A 20485-nucleotide genomic window follows, 5' to 3' on the forward strand; every position below is an offset into this window, starting at 1 on the left:
TAATTGCAATATCTCATCTTTTTGGTTCACTTATTTATGTTGATTTCATCTTTCTGGTCTGCAAATTGATTGAAATCTGAAAGCTAACTCTTTGAGCCGGTTCGGTCTCTTTAATTTCCCCTTCCCCGACCATCAAAGATGTTTTAATCACCAAATAAAGTAAATGATTACGTCACAAATTATTGTTTTAAAGTAGCTAATTTCTGTCCTTAGAGCACTTCACATTTAGTTATCAGATAATCGGACTGTGTCAGGTTGCTATGTTCGCTTATATGATCTTACAGCTAAGGGTGGTGCGCATTAATTTCAAACAATGGAATTTATTTTAGAGTAACCACTTGACACGTTTGAAGGGTGCACTGTAAATTATCAGCTGACAATGTACACAATGTCATTTCTTTGAGACAATCAGACTCAAGCATTCACCAAGACAATGCTGTGTGCTCTCACAAAAACATTGTAGCTATGCTTAAAAAACAAACAAACAAACAAAAACCCTGGATAGATGATCTACATTGTTTTTTTATATTCATATATTTTTGTTTTGAAAAACAGAGCACTTTTTACCATCTTGGAAACATGGGAAATAAGTCAAATATCGTTCCACACTTTCATACTTGTTTTTAGGAATCCTGTATAATATTAAATTAAAAAGCAACAAAAAAATTCTAAATGCAATGCAAAATTGGTGTTACTTGAATTCTATGTTCTTAAAATTGCAAGGAAAAGTAATCATTTCACAAAGAAATGTCAAATTGTGAAAATCAAGTTATAACTTGATATGCAAAAGAGGAAAAAAATCTTAATTTTATGAGAATCAAGTCATGAGAACATGGTGGGAAAGTAATTTTACCAGAAAAATGACAATTGCACGAAAATAAAGTTGAAATATTATGAGAGTCAAGTCAAACTGTAGAGTGTTCATATTGATATTGATGTTGATGAGACAAAATATTAAACGGCGCCGGTCTCAGACTGTTTTCTTTAAGTTTATATAAGAATTTTTACCATTAAAATAAATCAAACCTCTGTTATTCTCATAAATTTAAGACTTTTTCTCATAATTGTATTATTTCTTTTCAGTGTAGCCCTTATACTGATTTGCCAACTGAGATTACTGAAATATTTATTTGTTTGTTATTGACAGGGAAAGAAGAGAAGCTAAGGAGAAAAAAATGACATGAAATTGAAATGTGCATTTGATTATCTTGAAAATTGTCCCAAGATATGAAGTTTTGTGTGCATTCAGTAGGCTATTATAGCATCAGTAATCTATTTGTTGGTCCACTAGAATATAATTGAGCAGAAAGAATGGGTTATGTAATTGTTGGTGTGGTTCCATACATCTGTAGGAAAATCAAGAAGAGACCTTAGAGTGTTTTGTTGTGACATTTAGCCCGTTTGATTATTGGTTGCTAATGCCATCAACCACATTGTAATCTCAGTTATAATGGGAGTGTTTGTCACATACAAACCTGCTCTCTCTCTGCTCAGACTTGTACTCGATGGCAATAAGCAACAGCTTCAGCTTCACGTAACACAGCCTGTAAAATATGTGGAGAATATTAGGAGATTATTCTTGTTTTAAATGCGCATTTTCGCTCCTGTTTGACATAAAACCTACCGTGGACAGTCGGCTGGCCGAACAGCCAAAAAGGGGTACTTACTCGCACACAGTGGGGAAGGAGAGGCCCACAAAGGCACTGGACAAATACTCCGTGTACATCTCATTAGCCACTCCCTCAAGATAATATTTCTGCCAGGTGTCCTCTTCGATCTGGAAATTAATGGTAGACAAGTCATAGCATCAATGTTCTTCCTTGCCAATATGGTGTGCAGATGTGGGGGCTGCTCATTATGTATTGATCCATCATCTTAATGTCACGAGAATAGTCCTTTGATAAAGACGAGCACCTCTTCAGCGTTCAGCCACAGAAATAGATTCCAGATGAAATATCACGGTAAAATATGACGTGTGGGGACGCTAATGGGAAGTCTCTCTCGTTCTGGACGAGGATGTCTCGATTTACCGGGGAAGTGTTCTGCCTTGCATCACTCTCCCGAACACTGTCACCACGTATGTTCGCCTCGCCTCCAATCTCCTCATGAATCAGTTCATTGAAGCCAAACTCAACGTGAGCCTGGATTTATCTGCGTGACGAGCGAAGGAGTTACCTCAATGAAGGACCTCATGGAGAAGAGGTTGGCCAGCATGGTGGACAGGCCCTGAGCCAGGCAGCTCTGGGCGATGAAGCCCGCTTTCAACTCGGCAAGGCAGATGGCATCGTCGCCATCCTTCCAGTTCCAGCTCGGAATGTTCAGCAGATGGGCCTTCGCCCGGCGACAACATACAAACAGAGGATGTCATGAGAGAGTTTAATGAGTGAGACGGGAAGCAGGAAACACATCAGTTTCATCCATTTTGCCTGATGATAGCAAAACAAATATCACTGGCGAAGAAAAAAATCTTGAAAAAAATAGCTCTGACTAGGGGTTCATTTGGACAACTTTCCAAATACAAGCTATGGAATTAGCTCAAAATTTTGCTTAAAACTAAAATGCAGTGATGGACAAATGAAGCTTCATGAACCACTTGCAATACTTTTGACTCCTCTAGATGGCACTCTTGGTTTTGAAGTGGAAATTCAATCAACTTATATTTCCAAATTCTCTTTTAAACCAAGAGCATCATCTAGAGGAGCCAAAAAATATCGCAAGTGGTTCATGAAGCTTCATTTTCCCATCACTACTAAAATGGCCAACTTCCTAGTCAGTTTCAAGAATAACTCCTACAGACTTTTTATGAGTCCTGTTCACAAACTTAATAAGTGGCAATGCCACTTACTTGCCATTGGGAGAAGTGACGATACCAGCGGCTATCTTACGTTGCCACTCGCCAAGCACAAACAATTGAATATTGATTTCTCTGCGGCATTTTCACGTTATTTTCCGACTCAACAATGAAAATGCCACAGTCTGGGAGAAGCGTTACATTTCATGAGTAAGAATAAAATGCTACGTTGACTCTTATAAGGTGTCTCAGAATGCTCGATGCAAACAGTAAAGTTCGTTCTTTGCAAGGCTCGCATTACTCCATACAAGGACAGATAGAAGTTGCCAGGAGCATTTGCAACACAAGATGGCTGCCCTCTCAATTGAGCCCTCTGGAACCAGTTATTAGTTACATTCATATATAAGTCCTGGTATGGTAGATATGTCTCCCCAATTTTGTGTTGATGAAGTGAAAACGGCGGACAAACATTTTCTAACGTGAAGCAACTTCTGAGTTTTTGGAAGTCCTTGATCAGAAAACATATGCTTGTGAACAGATCTGCATTGGTTGAGGAACCTAAAATGGTAATTTATTCGTTAAAATAATGCGATTCCAGCAAGGGTCTTGCACCACCTGGTGTTTGGACCCTAAATAACAAACAAGCTGAAAGCAGCGATGAGTACACAGGGGCCGCCAACATGCTCGGGGTCCCTCAGAAGGTCTTCACACATCAACAACCCTGATTGCTGGTAATGTTTATTGGCTTTGTTAACAGCGTCTCACCTTATTGTGATATTGAAGCATCTGTGTTATTATTCTGATTTTAGGGTGGTAGTTCTTGATGGAGATGACCCTATAGGAGGGGAAAGAGATTTAAAAACACACACATAATCAAACAAAAAGGAACAAAAACTCATCATCAGGTCAAGAAGATGATGTGCTACCTCATGATGTTGGAGGCGTCTTCAGCATCAGGATCTGCACAGTATTTGTTGGCCAGGATGAGACAGGCATCTGCTGACTCGATCTAGTGTAGGGTCCAAACATATGCGTCATTGAAACACTTTTGATTCTGATTGTATGTGTTAGTGATGTTACGCAAGCCCGCACAAACCAAATGTACTTTATCTGCCTTTTAACTTCTGTCTCTATTCTTCAGATATTCACAAAGACATTAGTCATGTGATCGGCCATGGGATTTCCCTGGAATGGATTTTTGAAAGTGTATATCCGCAAGGGATGCATTTTTAGCATTGTCAAATATTTTTTTATAGAGAAATTTGCAACCAATATGTCTCGATAGTTAGGCAGATTTTTATTTATTTATTTATTTTTTACACATTTTAACATCAATACTTGATAGTAACTGACAGTCAGACTATTAGGATTATTTTCTTACTGAACAAGAATGAAGTTTCAATCATTTTAAATTAAAACTACTTTTTTTTTCTTGTAACAGACTTTATTCAGATAAAATTGCAATACAACCCAGCCTCACAATTCTGACAACTAACTTAAAATTTTACAACTGAAGCCAAAATATTACAAAAATTACAGTTAAAGAAGATTATTGGGGGAAAAAACAATTAAAAGTTGCATGAAATAAATACAATAAAGGTAAAGACAGATTATGAGAATACATGAAAAAAACAATATTCCCAGAATAATAATTACAAATTAATTAATATTTTTTTTTACGAGAGTCCAGATGAAATGTGATGAGAATAAAAGAAACAATTTGTTTCCAGAAGACACACAATTTGACTGAAAAAATGCAGTATGATAAAATGTCACCATTTTATGTGTATTATTCTATATATCTATATTATTAGAAAAAGTCAAAAATGTCCAAATATGTTTGCACATCATTTACACCCAAATATAAATAAAAAGTTGACTAATTATGGTTATTCTACGGAGCCCCTAAGATGACATCGCAAGGAGAAAAACAACAACTTTGCATTGCCTAGCAAAGATTGCGAGATTTTTTTGTTTTTCTTTGTTGCGTGGGAACGCAATTTTTTATTTTTTAAACGAGTTGATGTACTTCCAGGTCATCTTCGGTGTGACCAAAAGTGACGAGGATGGAGCATGTAGAGTAGTGGGAAAGCTTAATTTAATTTTATTTCGAAATGGGTTTAAAATACAAAGATATAAAATCGGTACTTGATATAAAGCACGGCTTCCAAATAACCGCAAGAACTGTTCAAGGTCCTACACCATAACTCTTTCCAGAACCTTGGAGACTCAAATTTACTATGGTGCCGCCGCCTTTCACAAGCGCATTTCAGGCAACATTATCCAAGCTGACCCGGAAGTACATCAACGCGTAAAAAAAAATAAAAAATTAAATAAAAAGGCGTCCACTAGCAAAAAAACAAAAGCAAAATAACTTTTGCTTTATCTCGCAAACAATTGCGAGGGAATGCAAATGTTTTTGCGAGGGAACGCAATCTTTGCGTTCTCTCACAATCTTTGCGTTCTCTCACAATCTTTGCAAGAGAACTTCTCCCTACCATGTCACCTTAGGGGCTCCATATCATTCTGTCAGCTTGTTCCACACTATTGTATTACATTTTGTTGAGTGATTTTTCTGGCCACGTCACTTTCCGTGGCTTCTTGCTCAAATACTTTACATGGACCTTATTTCAATTGAAACCCACAATTGAAAAGTTTGATCATGTCTTGATCATGTTAAGAGTATATTTTGTTCTGTGACTATCTGCAGCACATTTCAACTGATTAATATGCTCCAAAAAGTGCTAAAATGGAATGTACCTTGACTCGAGCCAGGTCGTGAGGATTGAGCACAGATCCCTGGTAGAACTCTACTTGTGTAAAATGGCGTTTGAACAAGGCTTCCAGCTCAAGATTAGGGGAAATACTGGCACACAAGGGGAGATTGGTGAATACATGAATGCACACTTCCGATACAGATCGCTTTTTTATGACAATGAAGACAAATAGGTGAACTTACTTATGAAGAAAAACAATTTCTACATTGACATCATCCCTGTCCTTGTGTAGGAAGTCTTTGAGGAAGTTGGAGACACTTTCGAGGGTAATATGACCACAGACCACAATATGCCTGAAAGGAGGGGAGGGGAAGAAATCATTTTGAGTGGGCAACATAAATTCTTGCAGACACTGGCATGTCTCCCAAACATCATCAGCCAAAACCAAAGCACCACAAAAAAAAAAAAAGTCAAGAAATGTATTTTCAAAGCAAACACATAATTGAATTATATTGTTTTTGCCATTAAAGTGAATATTTTCCCCCCTTGTCATGAAAAGTGGTTCAAACCTGCAGGACGAGCGCAATCAAACACTCAACTGTGAGCCACTTTAGCAAATCTAAGTTATAATCACTCGGCCCGCAGCGGTCGGCCTATCATCCGTTCTCAATATAAAAGTCATCCCTCCAGCCAAACCGCCCCCGTGTGAGCGGAATGGATGTTGACAAAGACATGCACATCAATATGATCGCACTCTTCTGCAGAACGCTGCGAAAGACGTTCAAAGGGATATGGGAGGCCTCTGTTTGACACTAAATCTAAACAGGACCCTGTGACAAGAACTTGGCAAGAGTCGGTGGCGGAGGGATCTGTCAGCCGGTGATTGCAGCAGCACATTAGATCCGCATTTGGATGTACGCACTGCAGGCTATAGTGATCAAGTGCAAATGTCAGATACACAGCCAAACAAAAGCCACACTGATGAAAGGGTGCGGCCTTCGCTTAATTCTTATTCGGCGTGATCGTCGCCATGTCGGTTGGATATTGTTGTCATTGTTGTCAGTTAGGTTATTCCAACTCACTCTGTATGATTGAATAGCCTGTGATTGAAAGTCAAAGATGTTATGTTCTGCTATTTTGAGTCCTGTAGATGCCAGAAGCTCGCGTTTTGTCAAATTTCTAACCAAATCAAGAAGACGGCCATGTTTCTCTTGGCCATGGTCTCGGAACGCAAATGGTAAAAACACTAATGACAAAAATGCTTCTCTTCAAATCAATTTGTTTTGAATCTTGGCTGAGAAATTCATTCAATCATCATATGATCATTCAGGAGAAGTCAAGTGAGTCAGTCACGTATGACCAGCTTTTCTTTGCTAAGCAGAATCACCCCCCACCCCCCAAAAAAAATACTTAACCGATTTCCAGCAACATTCTTGTATGAATGGAAATGATTAAAACTCTACTCAAGAACTAAAAATGAGTTTGTCCTCTCCTTCAAAAAGCATTCCTTAATCCTCCATTAACCAGAATACAACCTGCTAACTAACCATATTGAAAAAGTTGTAACAAGAATAAAGTTGTAATTTTATGATGAAAATGTTGAAAAATTATTTTTGTAACAGTCTGACCTACGTTTGCATAATTATGACAATGTCAGAACATTAGAATAATAAGGTCCCAATTCTACAATAAAAATACATTCAAAGAGCAGGGTTTCTGCAGATATCATCAAATCAAATGTAATACTTTTTAAATGTCATTTTTAATGCAACTTGAAACTAATTTAATGCCCACACTGTACTGCATATAAAGACACATGCACACCTATAGGTACTATATAAAAACATATCCATATACTGTATATATATTTTGGCTGTCAGTTAATTACAATTTGTAATCATGATTAATCACATGATTTCCATAGTTAATTCACGATTAATCATACATTATTCACACACTATAGCTGTTATAAAAGTGCAATAAAATAGCTTTTTCAAGTTTCTCATACTTTTAATTAACATAAAAGTGGACAAATATGGTAAACAAATAGGAATGTGGTTGTTTTAATTCATTGATTCAGTCAAGTTACAGTTAATAGTTACAGTTAACATTCACTCCCAGTCATTTTCACAGAAGCAATCCCCTTCACTCCTGGATTTTGACTGATTTTGCAAGGCCCACAGAATATTGTGTTCTACTGCTATGAAAAACATGGAACCTACCAAAAGAATGATTAAAGTCTCTTTTTTCATCAGGAAAAAAAAATCTATCTGTTTCCGTTTTGCAGCAATTAGCATTAGAATATAGCTAAGTTTCATCATTATTCACAAATCTATTTAAAAATGTAACAGTATTTTTTTTCAACATGGCACTGGTGGATATATTTTGCTCTGCTGCCACCTGCTGGCCGTTTGTGTAATAATTACTATTTCTTCAACCATTCTTTGCAGTTGAGAGGCTGCATCAAAGCCTTCTGTATGCTCTAGCATAAATAAATAAAAACATATAAATACGTCTTTGGGACACATAAAACATTTAAAATAGAACATATTTATACGTTTTTGGGAGCAAATGAGTTAGAGAGTGTGAAACATTGAGTCATAGATTTGTGTAGAGGTAATTTTCTGTCACTAGGTGGCATTAGTGCTTCATGACGGATGCTGGTGGCAGGAACACAACAGTTTTTGTTTCAAATTCAGAGCAATTGGTATTTGGAACATGAAGCAACTCATGGAATCCAGGCAATTTTGTTCATTGTAAATTAGAACTAGTCACTAGTCTATACAAACAATGAATGAACAACAACTATATTTTAAATTTTGAATGCCTCTCTGCATTACATTGAATACTTTGTAATGCCATTTAAATCCTTCATTTTAGCAAAATCCATTTGACTTTTAATGCTTGTTAATGACCCACGGAAACCCTGAAGAAAATATTTGTATTGTAAGCAAAAAAAATCTAATCGGAATAATTTTATATTCTATGAATTAATTCCTAATATTACACAAATAAAGTCATTATATGAAAAAATACTATATCATTTGCTTGTCACATTTCCGTAAAATTAAAATGTTTTTCATGTTAGATTCTGACCAAAGTTGCTGTATATAATGTCTAAATTTTGCATTGATTAAGTCAGAATTTTATGAGAAATGCTAATGTCGCGCGTGTGTGTGTAGGTTGGTTGACATGAAAAAAAGACTGCAAAAATCGACTTTGAATCTTAATGTATGCGAGAAATGATATAAAATTGGAATATGAAATTGTATGTCTAACACAATTTTCTTCACTTTTATGAACAATTCAGATTTGGTAGTTTAAAATTTGCATAACAGCCAAAGTATTTGGCGCATGAAAGTATTAGTGGCTCTAAGTATAGGTGGGGCTTTAAGCTCTCTTTGAATGGTATTTCTCTTGGGGTGGCCCCTTTCAAATAAACTGTTTGCACCCCAGATGTTTTAACTAAGGCCGTGATGAGACATTGTGAACTACACAGTTCTATGATGAAGTTAAATTTGAGCGTGATGGCGTCCTGTTGCCAACATTGGATCCAAATGTGCCCTTCTACTGACACAGATTAGTGCGGACGCTTGGCAGACACACTAACTACTCGATGGGCATGTGTAACGATATCTCATAATGACGATGGGCCTCATCCGCTACTTAGCGGAACGTGCCAGGAGACAATTGAGACACTTTAATTTTGGCCTGGCACCGAACACCTCTGCACTCACAACCAAAAGGATAAAGTTACACTTTCCTAAAATTAACTGCGGTTACAGTGTTCACCATTCATGTTCCTATTCATGGCCACAGATTTGTCATGACAGCTTTCTTTAAAGTCGTTGTTACGCTCTTGTACAGCAGGAGGAAACTTTAATAGTGGGCGTCCGAAATTGTATGGAGTGAAATCAGTTGGAGGAAATTCAAGTTGATGTCGGTCGAGAGCTGCGGTTCCAGATTGATGGGAGCGTCCGGTAATGGACGTTGTGGCGTGTGATGGTCTTCCCAGATGCCCTTTAAAAGAATCTAACAGGCAGCTGTTATGGCTAAGCAAAGAAGCAGGGCCGTCAGGTCTGATGAACCGACATATGTGTGGGCAGCTAGCGGCATTTGGCACAAGCGGACGGGAAACATCGCTTATGTTTTCCCTCATGCTTTCAGTGACTCTATGCCTTTCTCCAAGGTGATGACCGTTGAGCATTACTTGGTCTGTAGGCAAATGTTATCACTGCAGCTGATATATGCTACAATAAGCGGCTAATAATTAGACCTACAGAACGTAGACCACCAATTACGCGAGGGAATGTTCATCAACGTCTTTGCGCATCATTATGTTATTATAGTTATGCCTAATGAATTCGCTGAATATGCTGAAATCATGCCACACTCAAGTGTCAACTATCTTCTAGCATCTTTCTTATAGAAAGCTTTACGTTTGAGGCCTCATGCCGATACCAATCAAATTTAGGACATTTTGTTCACTAAATGTGACCATTCACAGTATTTGTCATTTTTAAGATACTTAGCAAATTCCAATCTCTTTATGCTAAAAGGCAAACCCCAATTGCAAATTGAACACTTAATTTAGTTTGAGGCTTTTACGAATTTAAGGATCAAATTAAGGCTGTTAGTTTAACGCGTTAATCTAAACAGAGACAAACAACTATTCACACTCACAAACACACCTAAGGACAATTTGGAGTGATCAATTAACCTGCCATGCGCTTTGGAATGAGGGAGAAAACCGGAGTACCCAGAGAAAGCCCACGCAAGCACGGGGAGAACATGCAAACTCCACCCAGGAAGGCCGAAGCCCCTGTGTTACTTAAAACAATTCTGTACAGTTAATAACGGTTTAATAGTGGATATAGTTGGACACATCTTATTATTTCCTATAGGAAAAAAATATTAACAAATGAGAAACCTGAGATTCTCAACACCAAAATTATTCCTTAAAAAAATTACTGGAAAAAAATACACTAGCAAATAAACGTCCTCTATTAAACTCCCAAATTCCAATTAATTTAGCATGACTGCACAGTTCAGATCCATTTTATATAATAATACATTCATGTTAGTAAAAATAAATAAATAAATACAGATTTGATACAATCATATTGAATACAAGCGGGTGTTACAGAACATGCACACAGAACATGCAGTAAAGGGCAACATCCCAGGATGTGGTCTGAAATGATTTGGAAATGAAAACCAAGAAAGCTCAAACATCAGCAATAGACACAAAAACTCGCTACGGCTCTAATCCTTCGCTTAGCAAAACATGTTTGCATTGTAAGGGGCCGAATGGCTGCTTATTTGGAACGGCATCTTCCTTACATATGACGAGGGCCGTTTATTTACTCAACTGAAAATTGCCAGGAATCTTTTAGGGCAGGGGTTTCCAAACTACTGCCTGGGGACCATTTGTGGTCCGCCGTCCATTTTGTGGCGGCCCGTAGCATATACTAAAAATAACTTTTGACATGGTATCCAACGTTATAAGTGGGGGAACGTGACTAATGGACACTACCACTACTACTACTACTACTACTACTACTACTACTAAGCTTTCTAGATATGCAAAGACAAAGAAATTTACAGCTTAAATAGTGACAGATTTTCTCTTACTAAGTTGTGGAGAACAAAGACAATTCAGTTACATAAACAAAAATGGTTTCCTCCAATTTAACTCAATACAGTGCTTTTCAATTATTTTTTGTAAGGCCCCCTTTCTCCCAGGAAGAATAAAAACATATAAAATATATTTTTACAAGAATCAAGATTACAGTATTATATATTTTAAAATAGTTTAAATTATACACATGACGAAGATTATTACTACTGCATTCATTCATCCATATATAACATAATCATTGTATATTATAACCTTGGAATTCTATCTTATTTAAAAAAAAAAAATAGATAATGACAGTCCACAACTGCATAAATAAGGTAGACATATAAAACTTAATGAAAATACCAAACACTTTCTCATCAATTTCAATATTTATTTTGAGTAATGGCTCAGAGTTGTTAGCTCTGAAAAATCCTTCCAAAAGGTAGATGTCGCATAGTTCGGGACCAGATTCTGTGCCAAGCCCTTTTCAAACAAACTGAACTCGGGCCTAATGGAAACCATAATGGAAAACACAGATCTGCCCCAAGAGCGGCGCTGCCAACTCAACGCCACGCTAGCCATTATTTTATCAACACACACAAGCCGAGCACCGTCGCTCATCTGGCGGGTGAACGCTACGCTGCGCAGGCTCGCGCGAGCATGAAAGAGAGAAATCCCTGTACGGCTTCCTCTCACGTTTTGCGGTTTCAAATGACAGAAAGATTCAATTAGAGCAACTTTTTTTTAATAGTTCACAATCTATCCTGACCTCAGCTCCGTAATCAGTCAGATATTTGTAATGGCCTAATTTTATTTCCATGAGAGCTTCTTTCAATGCATGTCAGTGGTGGCTAAAACTTGGCTTTGTGTATAATATGTAAACACTAAGCGCATACATACTGTATCTACTGTACGTGATCTTGTCTTTGCTTTGAGTTGATATTGTGATTGTAACCACATGTTTTCTCCGGAATGAAAGCGGAAGGAGAAAATAAAGTGCGTGGGAGAAAGTATCCTGGGTTTTGACAAGGGCTTCTCTCAGCACCCATTTGTGAGTCCAGGCTGAAGTTCCTCGCCAAACATAACATTTCATCAATCTTGTGCCACTGACAGGCAAACACTGTCAAACAAAGGCTTTTCTTTCTTTTCTCTGGCCTCTTGCTATTCTAACATCTGACTCGCTGAATTATTTCCCATTCGAACGGAGATTGGAAAAGAGAAGACGAGGCTGCATCACTGAAGATGCCGAAGACATCGAAAATAAAATCTGCTTTCTGAATATCAATGAGGTTTGAGCCACAAGGAGAAGGAGCACAACACTGTACAACGAGCACTGTGTACAGCTTCACGTGCGGACTCTCAGCTGTGAGAGCCTACGCAGACAACCGGCAGCAGACCAACACAGGAACCGGGCAAGCACTGGAACCAAGCAGGGTAAAAATAAATAAATAAACAAAACAAAATCAAAAGCAAAAGCAAGCCCAAAGCATTCGAGAGCCTCCAAATGGGAGCGAGGCGAACCGGCATTCAAGGGTGTGGGAGCTGACTGAAGATCAGGGCCAGAGTGGTGTCAAGCATTGATGATATCATGAGGCGAGCGGTGACAGACAACAGGAAGGTGGCTTTTTCACAGTGCATGAAGAAGTCACAAGTCTGCTGGGCATTGGCAAAGGACATGCCAGAAATGATGCAGTTGAACAATACGCAAGCACACAAAAGCATGCAAGCAAAATGAAATCAGAAGAGGAAATGGATCATTGATGATACTCAAGCAGACAACCAATGCAAATTCATTTGCAGATGTTTTATTTATATATTAATATAATTCAATACATAGTAGGGGTTTCATGATCATTTGCAGATGTTTTATTTATATATTAATATAATTCAATACATAGTAGGGGTTTCATGACTATTTACGTTTCATTTTATTATTTATATTACATTTACTATTATAATGCTTGTACTGATAGCTGGAAGTGAACACAGGATACATCCAAACACTGCACCGGATAATCAACACAAGTTTGTGTGTCGTAGTCATGAAAGCTCTATTGTTCAAATCCAAGTTAAACACTGAATATTTCAAAGAACAAAGCAAGAAAAGCACACCACACAAATGACTTGAGGAGTGTTAGGGCCACAATGAAAAGGAAATAACAATGAAATTACAAGAATAATAATTTCATTTTGGGAGGAAAAACGTTGCAATATTGCGAGAAAAAAGTTGGAATACTAAACTATACATACTACAGCAAGCCACCGCCTATTCGCAGTTCATTATTCACAAATGTGTCTAGTTATCTGTTGCTTTCTACTAAGGCAACCTATCCTCAGCTATCTGCTGAAATATTCACCTATTAGTGTCTTTCTTTTTTGATGCCGCTGAGCTAGTAATTTTTTTTTAATGAAATTTTACAGTACATTTTTAATGCCATTAAAAACCTTTGTGGGATAATTTTGACATGAATTCATTAAAATGATGACTTTATTCTTGTAAGATTTATTCCCATTAGAATTCAAACTTTTTTCAACTAACTTTTTTCCTCATAATGTTCTTTTCAGCGTGGCCCTCAGAGTGAGAAAGCATGAGCAAGAAGAAGAAGATGGTAAAGAGCAAAGAGCGTAAAGATGCATGAACATGTGAGTCTTAATGGCCGAGGTCTCCAGTCACGCAGTGTGACTTGTTACCAATATTTTAAGTGCTCTAAAAAGTGAGTTAACACCCCCCAGTGACTGTACTTTGAGTGAAAGGGGTTGGGGGGTGGGGTTGGGGGAGGACGCTCTTGAGTCACACAACCACACCTTGTCTGGGTTCCAACTTACTTTCGGCCTCGTGTCGAGTTATAACTCCCTCCGTATTTCTTCCGATTAAGGATGAGAGCAGCAATTTCTGGCACGTAGCGAGCAAACATGGCCTACATGCATGAAACAGAAAAAATAGAAAACAAGCATGCAGAGAGGGTTCCACCTCACACAGAACAACAGCAGAACCGTCTGGAATACTTACTTTCTCCCATTAACCGCACTATAGGAACCACCATATTTCTTGCGGTTTCCTATTAACTCTATGATTTCAGGGACGTAGCTGGCAAACATGGCCTAAGGAGAAGATAGAAGACAGAAGCAGAGGCTAATAAAGAGACTAGAGAGCCGGCGGTGGGGCCTGCGTGAACGCACATTTCTCCAAAGGAGAAATATACTCTATGAACTTTGCTTTTGAAATCCAGTAACTCTCCATGCGTCTATGTAGACGTGAGAGAGGCACAGGGGCCTAAATGTGTTCATTTTGGCTTTTGGGGCAATTTTATCACAGCAGGTTTACTTTGAGTCTGTGATAGAAGCAATGCATTTTGTCTCACTGGTAAGCATAATGTTAATAAAAACCTATGTGCCATGTTTTGTCCAACAAACACAGATTGATCGGGTAGGTTGATTTGAATAGGCCGTCCTGATGCCCCGCAGCTGCAAAACACATTGACACTCATTTGTCGGGGGTTTGGAGAATGAGCTGAATGCATTTTGCGGAAGCCTCGCCGACGCTATACTCATTTACATGAACATTTTCAGTTAAGCATTTCCAGGGGAGCCTGATACGAAACCTGGCGTTGAAACCATCTCCAGCCTGGAGTCATTATTCATGATGATAGAAAGCAGGTTAAGCAGCAAGCCTAAAGCTTTCCAGAGCTCTCAGCACTGAAGGGAGAAAAATAATAATACACAAGCTATCACCATGGCCACGCCACTGGACACGTTCGCACAGCTGCGGGCCATCACTGCGCTTGGTGACAGTTGTCTGGCTAGATCTCTCTTTTTTAACATTACATTACAACATTAGATGGCAGTCACACAGGAACTTACAATAGGGCATTTGAGATCAGTAATATCAAGAAACAATAATATTATTTTGCAACTTGATATCTGTTAAACACTTAAACATATTTGCAATTTTGCAGATTTTTTGGGGAACCTATCCTCTGTTATTGGCTAAAATAAACTAATCCATGCTCATTTTTTGATTGGGACAAAGCATTAAAAGTCTCACTTGGGCACCACCTTGTGCAATCTAGTTTAAATTCATCAATAATGTTTTTTTTGTCAAAAGTAAACATATACCTTTTTCTTGCACTATAAATTGCTTGGATTATAAATCACACTAGTCAAATAATGCATCATAAAGAAGAAAAAATATATAAGTCGCTCTGGAATGTAAGTCGCATTTTGGGGGGAAATTTATTTACATGCTAATTAATGTGGTTTTAATGCCAACAGAAAGAAGAAGAAGTAGTAGTAGTCATGGCAACTAATGTGCAACGTGTCGCTAGTTTAGCATACGACATCCGCCAACCAAGTTTGCTGCCGTCAACGCGATTAGGGAACAGGGATTTTGGGTGCCAGTCAAGCAATGTGATGGAAATTGTTTGAGCCAGGAATAAATTAATTTACGATATATTATTCCCTATTAGAATATTTGTATTAATTAGTGTTAAACAGTATCAAAGAGCTCATTGATCATTTGATGTTAATGATGATCATTTGAGCTCATTTGATTGTTCCACTGAGTATATGTAGCTTCTTAAAAGCCATGGAGCTTATTTGTCTTGTCCAAATTGCCTTCTTTCTTGATCCTTCATAAATGCACAAAAACATTGAATCGTTGATTCCTGATGATTATTTTCACAAATTACAGCGTGTGGCTCAACGAGCCTCTCTCTCATCATTAGCATTAAGGTGGTCGGACAGTGCTAAGAAAAACCTGACAGGAGGCTGCTGTTGCCGTGGTAACAGTCAGGCCGGCCTAAGCCTCATCTCCCTGCCCCTGTGTTTGTTGGAATTGTGGGAAGGGACACAAGAGGGAGGGTGTCCTGAAACCGCAACTGTGAATATTAACAATATCATTATACAATAGCGAAAAGTGAGACGCACAGAAAGGCAAAGGAAGAAAGGAGCACACAGTAATTACGATACACAAGAGACAAGAGGCTAAAAAGGAAGGGTACAGTTACACAAACATTTTCTCATATTGGAATGTTAAGGATTACCATTACCTTAGCATCATTTCATTTACATCATAATCAAGTCTATGCAGCATATTGAAATGGGCGGACAGATTTTAAGGTAAGAAGTTAGGGTGAAGGGAAAAAATAAGGGATCAAGGGAGGAAAGATTAAAGCCCGATTTTACCAAACCACCGAGGATGAAGAAGACCATGAACAGGCGTCCCAAGGTGGTTTTTGCATAGACATCCCCGTAGCCCACTGTGGACATGGTCACCATCAGTAAGTAGACACATTCCCAATAGGAGAGTGTCTGGAAGTTTTGGAAATTTTCCCAAGGATCCCCTGAGTTTTCCACCTAGGATGAAAGGAGGGGAGAAGGAATTTGTAAACATGTTCTCTGAGCACAAAGCCATCTAATCAAGTTGATGATTTCAAACTTGGAGTGGGCCAGCTTTCATCTTTGACTGGGGGATGAGTTCTTACTACAGTGAGCTTAGACTATCATCTAGTGGTAAAAATGGTTATTGCAGCAATGCTGATGAAAAACTTAAATGGGCGAGTCAGTCCACAAAATGTTCCAGTAATGTAACGTGTGTCTCTTTCCTGTCACATAAATATTATATTTACATACAGACGTGAAATAGAATGATAGCCAAATAGGAAGCAACTAGTTGTTTTGCCTTTTTTTTTTATTATTTTTTTTTTAATAACATGACAAATGATATACTGTATGAATTGATTGGAAATGTATTAAAATAAAAAGTAGAATAGAAGATGCCAGTTTGTCAATATATTGGTTTTACCCCCTTGTATAAATTACTATACTAACCAGACGAGAAGGGTCTTGAGGTCAAACTTGTTTAAATATTGTGTGACACGTAATATTATGCACAGATGGGTGGCGGCCCCGTGGGCCCGGGGGGCTCTCACGGTGACGGCGTTAATTAATCACCGGACCACACTAGATGTCATTTCTGTCCACTTACCAAATGTATGAATCCTGCAGCGGTGAGCCATGTGCTTATGAAGATGGAACACAGGTTCACCAGCTTGATGGAATTGCTGACGAGAAGAACCACAAAAGACAATAACTCATCAAGATGTTAACGGGAAATTGCCAGAGTGCAAACGATGTGTTATCATTTTGTACAACATTCAACAATCAATACTTGGCTGCAAGCAAACTGTTGATTCAATCTCATGTAGTTTGCTGTTTAAAGAAGCCAAACATTAATGACATTAGCTTTAGGAAGTCGAGCATCCATGCTGCATTATTTATTATTATCCATACTCGAGGCTGCATTATTTCGCTAAATCACAAAACCGGCGTGGAAACACAACAGACAATCAGACAGACGTTCTCATAAAAAAAATAAAAAAAATAGCTACAATAAAAAAGGTATTGATTAAATTGATTAAATTTTCACAATAGTTGACTCAGGAAGTATTCTTGAATTGCCAATTCTCAACAACTCCTCAAACATGGTGACCATTAAGTTATTAGACTGCAAGCTGTTAAGTCATTCTATTTTATTTGGAAAAAAATAACTGTTTCAAGTAACCCCAAATATATATATATAACATTTCTACTATTTACAGTGCATTGCTTTTTTGTACGAAATCCTACTAAATCTTTGCAAGAACAACCTCAGCATCATTTTTATAGATATAATCTGATTTAATGTCATTTATGTGTTTATTTATGTGGATTAAAAAGGGAAATTAATCACAAAGATTGTCATTAAAAATTATGATGTTGGAAAGCTTGAACTGATGACATTTTACAAAGCAGACTGCAAATCTTAACATAACCCATGTGAGCCTCCATCAGAGACTAATAATTAACACGTCTTTTGTAATCATAGCGTCTGTACTGCAGTAATATGGAATACTCTTATTATTTATAACTGCGCATGAAACCCTTAATTATTTACTGAAACATATAATATAATAACATGGCTATTATCCTTCAGAACAATATCATGATGGGATGGGCGTGTGAGTGTATACTGTGGAAGCTGGATGAGCTTGTGAGGAGAACATTACCTTGTTTTCAAGATATTCAAAAACTGTAAGATTTCCGAGAACTGTATCAATCGTAGTGCTCTGAGGAATCTTAAACCTGTGAGACAGAGAGAAGGGAAAATAGATGTTAAACCAAAAGGAGAGAATACAAAAACATGACAAAAGCACAAAAGACTGTTGATACTTGGCTGAACTCTCGATGATAGCTTTATACCTTTCTGCATCTTAAAATGGTTTTGTTCTCATGAGCCTCGATCTGGACCATAGAGCAGCTCCCCTAAGGATTATGATGCAACACCTATCTTGTTGGCATTTTAATAACATGAATATAATCCTACAATAAGGGTGTGCGGTTGTGTCCAACACTGTGTGTAAAGGGAAAAAGTGTACCGAAAACAATTAACATCAAAATTACGACAGCAGCCCAAAAGCTTATCGAGGAACACATTTTGCAATAACAATAATTAAAGCTGTGAGCAGTGACGAATGGGCGTACACAAAGTTTGAAAGACATCATAGCATCAGGAGCAATCAATCAATCAGGAGCCTCAAACTTTTCAGCATGCTCCAGCCACACGCAATGACCAAAACAAAACATTTACTTTTAGATTCTAGTTTTTGTGGCTCAAATATGGCAGCCACCGGATTAAATGTGTTTTTGAATCATTTCTGGAAATGGCCAAAATAAAATGGCTTCTTTGAACCAAAATGTTCGACTTCCTGTTTCTTTTTAGACATGGCTATTAGAGATGTATATAGCTGAGGTATTGTAGAAATGTGTGTTTGATGGCGAGTCATCAATCTTAGACACCATTCTCCACCTCCATGTAATGACAAAGACTCAAGTTTTCGCAATTTAGTCGCCCATCAGTCTAATAAATGTGGGTAAAAATTGGTAGACAAAATCTCTAGGACAGGTTTTGAAATGGCCAAAACTAGCCTAAATGGCTGATACCAAACAAAATAAGAATTTTTTTATTTATTTTTTGGGTGGGTCTACTTAGTTATGTAGCTTGGGTAATAGTGTTTTGCATGTAATGGCAATCCATCAAACTTTGCAGCAATGCTATGTCCACAATAACGAAAAAATCGAAATGTCTGTAGTTGAGCATTACCCATCTGGTTGACTAATAGAAGTGATTCAGATTTGGCATCTGAACAAAATCTCTAGGACAGGGTTGCCTTTTCCGCTTCTAACTAAATCGATAGACTCCCTGAGCCTGATTTACTAAGCTACAAAACATTTTGGCGTGCAAAGTAAAGTTTGAAGTGATGGAATTGGAAGTGTCAGTGGAAGAATCAAACAAACATCTTACTGAGTTGCAAAAATGAAATCAATGTTTCCGATAATTCAGGTCAGCAACATAAAAGCCATGTTTTCTTTGTTTTAACTCATCCTAACTGTGTGCCAATTGGATGCAAGTGACCATCTTGTGCCTCAAACTTCAATACAGCACACGCGGAAAAACTGCTCTTATAGCATTGACAGTCACAATGCGCTGAAAAGAGTTAGTCATAGGTGACATGGCATGACTCCTTCTTGCAATTGACTCCAGGTCAGCAGTCAGATCATTGAGAAACACCAATAATTGTTTGCACCCATTTTGATATGTGCAAACCTTTAGCAAATTTAGGCCCACTGTCAACAGCAATGACAAAAAAAAAAGAAACAAATTACAAGAAGGCCCAAACAACCAAGGCTTGACATGCCTCCGAAATAATATTTTTACCCCAGTTGGACAGGAGGCATAAACAGCAGCGGAAAGATTGGTACGCTCCGGTCTGCCTTTCCTGCACCTCCAGTGCATGGCGGCCCTGCTTCACTCGGTAGCCGTTCTGGAAAAGATCGCTACAAGACTTCTTCCGTCGAGGCGTCTCCTGGAGCTTCTCCAAATTAACCTCGCAGAGAGTGCGTCGGTAGAGGAGCAGCTTTGGCGGTATCATGGCTTCCTGCAAAATTTTTGCTCTCTTCAGCCAAGTTTGATTCTTAGGATTCCCGGACTGATTTCGAAAAAGCATAAAAAACAATAAACAAAAGCAAGTTCCAAAGGAGACAACGTCTGCAAAGGAACGGTCAATGCCGACAAACAAAACAGCTCTAACTGATAGACCTCTGAGAGGTTGTGTCTCTCTGAGCCAAATATCTCATTTTCAATTTTTTTCTATTTTGTAACAATGCTTTTAATCCCAAACACCCAAACAGTTTCATCTTTCATCAACCTTCATAATTCACCGTCCCCATCAACACACACTGCTTTGCCTAAAATCCTTTTTGTCAAATGAAAAATGAATTTAGCCGGGGATTAACGACGATGAAAACAACAAACGC

At 38.0% G+C, this 20485-nt stretch overlaps 1 protein-coding gene across 26 annotated transcripts in view; it reads right to left on the bottom strand.

Moving 5' to 3' along the window:
- kcnma1a (potassium large conductance calcium-activated channel, subfamily M, alpha member 1a) overlaps window positions 1-20485 on the bottom strand; it is a 188352-nt gene that overhangs the window by 56847 nt on the left and 111020 nt on the right. For 20 of the 26 annotated variants that reach the window (XM_086092821.1, XM_086092814.1, XM_086092823.1 and 17 more), the window contains exons 6-16: window positions 18178-18253; window positions 17118-17193; window positions 16316-16486; window positions 14142-14233; window positions 5751-5861; window positions 5552-5657; window positions 3718-3800; window positions 3557-3626; window positions 2176-2331; window positions 1668-1777; window positions 1476-1544 (exon numbers count right to left, since the gene is read on the bottom strand). In XM_086092821.1, the coding sequence (XP_085948947.1) occupies window positions 1476-1544; window positions 1668-1777; window positions 2176-2331; window positions 3557-3626; window positions 3718-3800; window positions 5552-5657; window positions 5751-5861; window positions 14142-14233; window positions 16316-16486; window positions 17118-17193; window positions 18178-18253 (1120 nt within the window). Of the gene's footprint in view, window positions 1-1475; window positions 1545-1667; window positions 1778-2175; window positions 2332-3556; window positions 3627-3717; window positions 3801-5551; window positions 5658-5750; window positions 5862-13957; window positions 14050-14141; window positions 14234-16315; window positions 16487-17117; window positions 17194-18177; window positions 18254-20485 lie in introns of all 26 variants that reach the window. The other 6 variants (XM_086092826.1, XM_086092815.1, XM_086092804.1 and 3 more) reach the window with 1 other exon arrangement.

The sequence above is a fragment of the Leptonotus elevatus genome, chromosome 13 (genome assembly GCF_054856555.1).
Source record: "Leptonotus elevatus isolate MCC_2025b chromosome 13, RoL_Lele_1.0, whole genome shotgun sequence".
In the NCBI taxonomy this organism is placed as follows: domain Eukaryota; kingdom Metazoa; phylum Chordata; class Actinopteri; order Syngnathiformes; family Syngnathidae; genus Leptonotus; species Leptonotus elevatus.